Source organism: Cryptomeria japonica, chromosome 7, assembly GCF_030272615.1.
Source record: "Cryptomeria japonica chromosome 7, Sugi_1.0, whole genome shotgun sequence".
In the NCBI taxonomy this organism is placed as follows: Eukaryota; Viridiplantae; Streptophyta; class Pinopsida; order Cupressales; family Cupressaceae; genus Cryptomeria; species Cryptomeria japonica.
The window spans coordinates 799,540,881-799,550,720 of NC_081411.1; the positions used below are offsets into that span (position 1 = coordinate 799,540,881).

General features: G+C 35.7%; 1 protein-coding gene across 1 annotated transcript; it reads right to left on the minus strand.

The window, feature by feature from the left end:
• Window positions 1–2,747: 2,747 nt before the first annotated feature.
• Window positions 2,748–8,959, minus strand: LOC131057154 (ent-copalyl diphosphate synthase 1). The gene is made up of 15 exons (XM_057991339.2): window positions 8,632–8,959; window positions 8,474–8,527; window positions 8,248–8,336; window positions 7,804–8,110; window positions 7,543–7,726; window positions 7,241–7,458; window positions 7,038–7,158; window positions 6,829–6,941; window positions 6,495–6,721; window positions 6,300–6,412; window positions 6,091–6,189; window positions 5,735–5,953; window positions 4,429–4,570; window positions 3,638–3,862; window positions 2,748–3,561 (listed from the first exon to the last, which is right to left on the minus strand). Exons 1-15 carry the CDS (start codon window positions 8,759–8,761, stop codon window positions 3,313–3,315), a joined length of 2,490 nt encoding a protein of 829 aa, XP_057847322.1. The 5' UTR covers window positions 8,762–8,959; the 3' UTR covers window positions 2,748–3,312.
• Between the last annotated feature and the right edge of the window lie 881 nt (window positions 8,960–9,840).

A 9,840-nucleotide genomic window follows, 5' to 3' on the forward strand; every position in this document is an offset into this window, starting at 1 on the left:
CAGCCAACGACCATACCCCATGTCTCCCTGTCTAGACAAAGGTAACCACTAATCACTCCTCCAACTACTTTAAATAGTCTGTGTCCAACATAAAGAATAACCTCCTAGCTAACATGATCTGATCTCATCTCCAGCTCTGGGTCTGCAAAGAATCATCTAAATGCATCCATGTCTCTCTCTTTGTCATACGATATCAGCTTGCCGTGGATCGGTATCCTCAAGATCCTGTAAACATCCTCTAACGTGATTGACATCTTGCCAGTTGACAAATGAAACAAACAAGTCTCAGAGTGCCATCTCTCTGCTAGAGTAGTCAATAATCCTCTATTCGCCTGAATCTCAAGCAGATAAATGATGTGTCTCAATCCCATAGCCTCAAAAACTCCCCACTCCTCAAAGGCCAACTCTAATCATAACCTCTATGTCACAGGAAATCTCTCCCGCAACTCTATCTGGGGCAAGTACTCCTGCAACCAATCAAACTAATCATGTCAATCCTAGTGGTACTCATGTTCATCACATAGTGCTACTTCTATCCTAGTGCTTATGTCTATCACATGGCACTGCATCCTATTTTATATGTTCATCACATTGCACTTGATCCTATTTAGAGGCCCTGCTTGAGTGTGTCCTCCCGGTAGCTTATCCAATTGGCAATGCATGTGTTATCACAAAATTGTCAATTTTAGCCTATCTCTCGGTTTGTCTTCTCTAGGGCACCTGCTTGAGTGTATCCTCTCAGCATCTCATCCAATCGACATTGTATTTTCATCACAAAACTATCGATTCGATCCTACTTAGACACAAATGCATTTGTATAATGCAGACATGGTTTCTTGCCCTAGATGCACCTATACATCATAGATATACTGTTGTTCTACATGGATGCGCTTATCTTACACAAACGCTCCCCCTTGACACGGACATGTATTCTTGACATAGACGTGTCTTTATCCCTACCTAGATGCGATTACATACCTAGAGGCAACCAAACTCGACCTAGAAGCACTTATCCTACTTTGATGCGCTTGGCATTGACCTAGACACGCTCGCAGTGCAAAACACCGATTTCACATTTTTGCTTATCTACCCTAAAGTGCATTAATGACATCAATAAATGCAAAAATATACAAAGAGTCTTTGAGGTACTTACTGGCTCACCCATGTCATCTGGTCTTTGATATCATCGGACTCGATCGAACCTATGAACTCTATCCATCATCATTGATTGCTTTGACTGCTCTAAGCTCTCTCTCTACACTCTGATCTCTTAGGTGTGTGTATGTAAATGAGGATGTTTTCCTTGTGGCCCTATCATATAGGCTCTTTAAACCTAGTCTCCTATGTCAGGTTTTCTTCCTCTTGTCAGTCTCTTTTTCCTACGTGACCTTGTCATCCTAGCTTATCAATCCTTTCTAGCCTTTTTTTTTTCTTATCGAGAGATTGTCTGCGATCTTTTCAAACAAACTCATCCAATCTCTCGAGGGGGCATATCATTCCTATCATGGGGAAACTTTGTATCAGTTCATCTTATCTTCTTTGAGCCAATGGAACAAGTTGCATTGTCCTAAAGAGGGGCAAAATGTAGACACCTAAAATTGTCCTATCTAATTAAATAAATATTTTATTTATTTAATTATTTTATCTTAAGTCTTCTATTAATTAAATAAATTCTTATTTATTTAATTAATTCATTAATCCTCTTCTAAGTCTTTGTTGAGCTCTTGTGCATATATAAAATTTGAGAGGAAATATATCAAATAAGATCAATGGAGATAGGAAGAAATGAAGATTGAAACCCTACTTGACATGTGAATGGTATACATTGTTTAATTTTGATTTACATGATCTTAGGTATCTTCATTTGTATATGGTGGATCTTTTTCATTGTTACGCTAGGGTTTTGTGGTTGGATCTTTGTTAGTCTTTCAATATTGTTGTTTTCATCATCCATTTTCACCGTATATAGTCCCTAATAAAAGAGTTTTGAAATGGTTCCTAGTTTGTGCTCTTAGGCTACACTCCCATTTTAGTGCATTTCATTATGAAAATTTATAGATACATTTCTTTATCAAATATCAATAAATAAGTGTACCAAATTTACAAATTTAATAAAATCTAAACCTTTTTTTAAGAATAGGTGTATAGAATATCATTTATTAAATAATATGACCCATATTCAAAAAAAGTGAGTGGAAAAAATCACATCCCTATTGTCCATACAAGGCAAAATCCTAGAACATAAAATCATAGAAACAAATATAATATAGAAAGGGGGGAGGGATGGAGGATAGGGAGAGAAGATCTAGTTGTGTGGCTTGCTCCATACATCAACAAGGTATTAGATGTCCATTAGAAGATCCCAACACCAACAACATTTTTATATATACTCTCTCTTTCTATATATATATAAGCTATTTATTTATAATATTTAATTATATAATTTATATTAAATAAAAATTTATAAAACCCAATTTAATTAGATTTTCTTGGGAATATCTTTAATCCTCTCAAAATAGCTTTCATTAGTACTCACGTCACATTGTTTTTTTAGATAAAATCCACTCAAATAATTAAACACTAATTGAAATAATTTGCTTGCTTGTATCAATAATTGATTTGAACTTTAAATAACTCAAAAAAACTTTCATTAGTACTCACGTCGTATTATTGTTTTAAGTTTACATTATTGAGGAGATAATTAAAGAAAGAAATCATAACACAGTCACTACTTGAATCCACCAAAATAATAATAAAACAATAAGTGATATAAATTTCTTGCTTGCATCGATAACCCATTTGATCTTTCGAACAAGATAAAAGTGTCAAAATCAACTGGCAGAATGTGTGATATAATTGATTTGCTAGCGATTAATAATGGGGTTTTGTTTGTAACATACGAGACGCCCATTCCCATATGAGTGCTGTTTCCACTGCTATCACCACGATAATTTCTTTTGTCATTTTCTCTGCCACTACCATGGTTGCAAGTTTGCGAAGTCGCCAGGTCTTTTGTCGCATATTTTCTAATTGATTTGTGCACTGAGAAGAATTTCAATAGGGAACGTGGAGGGCGGTCTACAGAAAGACCAATGGCAATGGCAGAAGAAAAATATTGAACAGACCAAGAACCAATCTGGCAGGGAAATATACCAACATCTATACGTCAAGAGCAACGACAAATATACTTTGGAAAAGATCCCAAGCGTTCGGACTAATAAGAGATGAACGCTACATTGCGTTATAATTTATCAGCAGACGAATATACAATAATATTCATAGAAATGATGAAGACCCTTTTGGTTGTATGCATTACTCCACAGGCTGGAATAGTACCATCTCCACGTGATCGTCCATCTCCTTATTGCTGCAATGTGCGGCATAATAGAAGCTCTTGCTCACATTCAGACACACGCGTTTAACTATACTTGGAACTCCCCTGTGCCCCTCATGTACCGCCAAAACCAGTTCCTTCATTGCTTCATCAGCACTAAGTTTTAGATGTTTGAACTTGTCTTCTTCCGAAGGAATCGACACATGACAGCCATATCCCAACTTCTCCTGAAACGAAATGGCATCATAAGTGTCTGAGAAAATTTGTATAGGATGAATCGTAGTATGAGATCTAGGTAAGTACCTTGTAGGTCTTGGCTGCCTGGAGAAGAGAACAAACCCTTTTTGTCAGTTTCATGGTATGAGTGAAATCAGGTTGGCATTTCGAATCGCAGGAGATTACTTCTCCGCCCAAGAATGATGCTGACAACACTATGATCTCTGTTTCTGGACAGACGTCTCCTTCATCTTCTTCTCCCGTGTGCGAGCTGTCGTATCTCTCCGCCTCTTTCGCCAGCCACGACTGCCACTGTAGTGCCATGCAATTTGCTTAGAGATTGGTCTAGTTAGTTTAATACTGTTTCTCGATTAGACAGTGTGTAAGTTCTTTTTTCTTAAAACATTTTGATCACACTTCCTGATCTATTATCAGGATGAAAGAAACTTAAAAGATACATCATATTCTGTGATTCATTATTCCGACGAAAGAGTATCAAGAGATACATCACATTCTATGATCTATCATCATGATGAAAGAGAGCTAAGAGATGTTTTCAATGTAACATTTAACTCTCTTTTATTTTGATGATGAATCAAGAAGCATGATTTATTTTTTTAGTTCTCTTTCATCCTGATGATAGATCTCATAGTTTTCTTTAATCCTGATGCATCTCTTAGTTCTCTTTCATTCTGATGATAGATCACGGAATGTGATGTAACTTTTAGCTCTCTTATCCTAATATGAATGAATATTATATTTTGAAAAAACAAAGTCTAATCCAGAAGTAGCATAAATTAAATTATAGGCTGTTAATAATTGGTCTAGTTAGTTAAAAATGAGTGTAACGAGAATTTCTCGGTTTTGCATGTAATTACAGCTTTTCTTAGTACGTCGCTGATGTCCCGCCCCTGCGCAATGCCGCCATCCACACAGAGCATTTTGATCATCCGAAACATACACGTCAAAAGACGTGTTGTGGACTGTGGAATATCTTCTTGCGTGGCTGTAAGATTCCCCCTGCACAACTCGAAAGTTTCAGTAGAAGGAAAAGATAAGGATGAAATATTTAGTTAAAATCTGTCGAATGACGCTGAAAGAGCTCAGAGAATCGTATCTTAAATAAGGAAATTTTTAAAATCCTAGTCGACTTCAAATGCACCGGCCCAGACGTTAAAAAATCTCATTAAGTAGTGAGGAAAAACTGGCATGTGATATCGTTTGACAGGTGTGATTCTGTGACGACACAAAAGGTTAAAAGGATTCCTATGAGCTGGATGCAAATAGCTTTCTATAATTATTCTTGATTCTGTCGCCCATTGAAGATTGTGGATACAAATCCATGCGGGTGGCAACGATCTTCTCAGTCGACCATGGTGGCCGGATCAAAAGAGTATTTGCGTATTAAAGCCGAGCGTTAAAAAATGTAAAGGAGTGTCGGACGATAAGACTCTGGTTAGCCATAAGAAATGATAGAGGGTTAATTCCCAAACATGATTTCTATTTTTCTTGGGTACGAAGAATATTGTGACAAGATATTTGGTACGAGGCTATCAGAAATAGAAAAGAAAAAGCAAATCAACCATCTGCATGTGGGAAAGAATCATTTAAATCGGCTGTACTGATAGTTGTAACGACAACATGAAATGATCTTGAGATGTTTTTGAATTTGATTATGTTGGATTTTTCTTATATTTTTTATGGAAAAGTTAATATAATTAAATTTAAAAATATTTCATAAGATTGTCTAAATAGTATATCGGATTTTGAAAGTTTTTTTTTTGTTGTTTTTATATACAACTTAACTATTTATAGCTATTGTTTTGGCTTCTTGGATTAGTAAATATGCTGCACGTTGTGGGATCCATTATGTGCCTAAGGATAAAAAAAATGTCATTTCAAAATGTCCACCAAAACATATTGATATCAATAAAGTTGCACAAATACCATACACTATTGGTACTAATAAAGTTGCACAAATGTTAAATAATCGTACACTATTGTACCAATAAAATTGCGCAATTGATTTAATCATTAACTTTTTTTTCTGGTGACTATTGATCCACTAGATAATTTTTTTTTTTTATGAACTTTTAATTAGTGAAATCAAATGAATCTAACTGAACATAGACCTTGATTTTGAAATCTTAAATCTCTGAAGCATTACAACTGATGATTGATTACCTCGCAAATGCATCAATGAAGTGGCGTATAATATGTGGGGATGAATGCCACTGGGAGAAAAGGTTCCGCACTGCAGTCATAAGTATGGAAGAGTATGCCCATGCAAGCCTAGAAGCGGCCATATCAGGTTCAAATAGAGCTACAGCAGGTAAGAAATATAGTCGTACGATTGAATCCTGTACTAAACCCAGCTCTTCCAATCGGTATTCTCTTGACCATCTGCAATAATGAAATAGATAAAAAGAGGACAAAGTTGTCAATCAGTAGTCTTGTTTTCCCCTACGTGTACCGCTATAATTTTAGTGGTACTAAAAACTCACGAGATTGCTGCTAAAAATACAGTAGTAAAATTGTACCTAGTAATTGCGTCTAGTTCTTTCCTGTGGATAGATTGGCACAAATTGAAGTCTGCCTTAGCCAAATCGATGTACGTCTTGTTGTTCACAAACGGCATTCTGTAATGTCCAAACACAAATCATAAACAACGGACAAATCTCAAGTCACGTGGCTTGATAAATGAGGCCATGTCAAACTTACTGATACGAGGTTTTGTAGTTATTTTTACCTGTAAAGCGACTTTCCAATCCAAATATCATCCGTCCCGTACTGTTTAATGTACATTCTCGTCTCAATTCGGGGTTGACTGGCATACCACGGGAAATCAAGAGCGTACTCGACCTGACGTTATTTTCGATGACGTCAAAACAGGAAACAAAGGAAATACAAACAAAACTTTGGCTAGGTATAACAGCCGCATTACCTCTCCGACTAAACCCTTTGAAATAATCCACTTGTCATTGATCTCGTTCTTCGCTCTCTTGTCCTCCAGAAAATTCTTAGTAAACATTTGGGCCTCTTCCAGTATAGATTCGCCAGGAAACCCAACTTGAGAGGCCCTGTATAAGTTATACATTCCTGTAACAGCTTGGCTGGCTTGCCCTTTAAAGCAAATGAACTGATCATCCTGCTTAAAGTGAGAAAACGCCTCTGCAATATCAAAATATGAAGGATTAATCTCCAACTGTTAATCGCTCTAGTTCTACCACCTTAAAAATGCAGGCTTGTGATGTTCTCCAAGAGTTTGGGAATCTAACCACTAGATACGTCGAATCCATGTAATCGAAGAAGTCTAAAAGCCATGGATGTATCGTCTACATCCTGAACTGAAGACTCCCTTGCCCACCCAATACCTTGATCTGTCCAGTATCTGCATCATAAAACCTAAGATTAAATCAAGTAATCTAAAAAAAAGTCGCCCACAATTGAAAAATGTTGAAGGGTGTAAGAAATTAGTTTAATTCACCTATATACGTATTCAAGATTGTCTATGATCTCCTCCTGAAAATATCGAGTAATCCCAAGGCGTTGGAGACGATCGACCATCCATAAATGCTCGAATAAATCCACGGGATACACATTGGGCACTGGTAAGGAATATATGTTACTATATGAATTCTATTAACGCCTTAAGATCGTATTCAAGTAACTAGAAATGAAATTTATTACCTCCTCCATTGTGTTTCTCTATTATTTTGTTAAGGTACCGAGCACAGTTAATATCACTGGTTTGTATAAGAGCGCAAGCCGTAGAAGCTGGCGAGAATAGAAATGATCCATCCTTGGATTGCAACTTTAGAAGCTTACTCCAATCTAGCATATCACGCAACCCTTCAAGAGAATGAAGCAGTGTCGACGGATATTTATGCAGAACGTCTACTGTTATTCTGCATTAGTCACAGAATTCACTTACTAAAACTCCTAGAAATCGACAAGCATCTTGCTCAAATCTGAAAAAGTCCAGTAATTACCTTTTCAATTTCAAGGCCTTTTCATTGTAGATTTTATGTAGGAGATCACTATCGTAAGGAAGGTCTAAGTTCATGACTTTAGCGTCTTCCATCAAAGCAGGAAACACAATCTCGAAGCCAATTGGACTGTAAACGTCATCTTGGGTATTTATTTTTTTAATACTAGCCTCAAGAAAACGTAATCCTGTGTGCAATAAAGAGACCATGAAGTTTCAAATTATGCAAACAATTGGCAAGACTCGAAAGCAAACTAATCTATACCTTTGTTAACGCTGCCAGTAGCTACGTTCCAAGTTTTAAGCGCAATGACGCAGCCGAGAGTGTTGAGAATTCTGTCACGAACATGGAAATGATTGGAATCTCCCCATGAGCCGTCTGTAAGCTGATTATCAATAACCCACTGCAAACAAGAAGGAAATTGGGGCTCTCCAGACCCATCTAAAGCTGGAACACGTGCTAACCATGCAGTGTCATATGGGGAAACAGAAATTTCACCATCTTCTATTGATCGAAACATGCTTTTGATCATCTCTATACACCTTTTCATTTCATTAGCCTCCTTACCCATCTGCCCATATTAAACAGAGATAACAAATTAAGTTCATATTAGAGTTCATATTAGATATGATTGAATAGAAATTTTGATCATCAATGTTTAGGATCATATTTCATTTTCTAATACATATTGAAAACAAACAGAATAACCTCAAAGTTTCGCTTCTCCTGAATCTCAATCTGTTCAGCAAATGGGAGCAGATCGATTTCATATGCATTTTGTGCAAGGTCAATTGATTCTGAGACGTCCAAACCATCAGAACAGTTAATTTAATTATAACAGATATAAAAATAACAGACAATTAATTCCTAAAAATTAATCATGATTTCATATAGAAAATTGATGTATTCATTAAAAAAAAGTTAATTTAATTACCTCGAGCTGCTGTTTTTGCAATTGTAAGACGAATTCCATTCCTTCCGCAACAATCTGGTTGTGCTCCTTAAAATTAATTCATTTACACAAAAAAAACCAAAAAAACAAAACAGTAAGCCATTAAAGCATAAAGTGAAAAGGTACGGCACCGTGCTTACATCTTGCCCATCTTGTGAATGCAAGAGAAGAAGTGTGTTTTACAACTACTTGTGTCGCACAAGGCCCAATTTTGCCCTGTTTCTGTGGAAGCACAGAATCTAATAGTCTACAACGCCCAACAGAAGCCATATTCTTCTGATTTTAGATATAGAATTAGGCACCCCACTAGGCTTTTTTTTTCAAACCTGGGGCTTTTGGGAACCAAAGCTTTAAACGATAGTTATATAGACATGGCTTGACAGTTTTAGGGGGAGTATAAGAGAATCAGTAAGGGGGGGCAATTGAGAGATGCCGGCTCCATACAAGACAATTGGGCCAATACGTTTAGAATATCGTTTGTATATGTTCCAGTGGATGCCATTTCGTCTTCTAGCGTTTCTTCGACTTGGTCCCCAGGCCATGGTTAACGTCAATGCTTACGGATCGAACTGGGTTCACACCTTTTAAATTATTTGTATCTTTTAATATAAATACAAAATAATTTTTTTGATTGTGTCATTTAGTTTAAGTAGAGCTGGTATATCGTTTTCTATAGAGTTCGAAATTTTAACAGTTACAAAAAAAAAAAATTTGTTGTCAGGTTATAAAGTAGTCACATGACATTAAAATTTGGCGTTCGGTGAGCAGTGAGACATTGGATTTTCCACGTGAAAAATTCAGTATAAAAAAAAAAATTGCAATCGTACAAAGGGGTAAGTGCAATCTTATTGTCATAAACACAATCAGGTGTTTGTACGGCTACCTATATATGATAATATTCGTTTGATTAGTTCTTATATTTTTACTATTAAGTAGGTATGTTTGTTTTGTTTAAAAATTAGTAAAGGAAATTGAAATGAATGGAAGTATTATTTTTCACTACATCATTTTTATTAAATTTGTGTATTCAAGTACTTTCATTTTATTTTTTTTAATTGTTTCATTTTTTAAAGTTCATAGTTTTTTTTTTGTTTTTTTTATTTTTTAAATCTTTTCTTTTTAAAACAAGTTGTGTATTGTCTATCCATATATCACGATGTACATTTGATAATATTTATTATTAATTAAAAATCAAAATATAATGTATTTTTTATTTTCAATTAATTAATATATATAGTTAAATGTCAATATTGTACACAAAAATGGTTCATCCCATAGTGTGTTCTTTGAACTTGGTAGTATTGTTGTTATGACCGTCAAGGTTCAAACCCCGACTGGGCCATTATGAT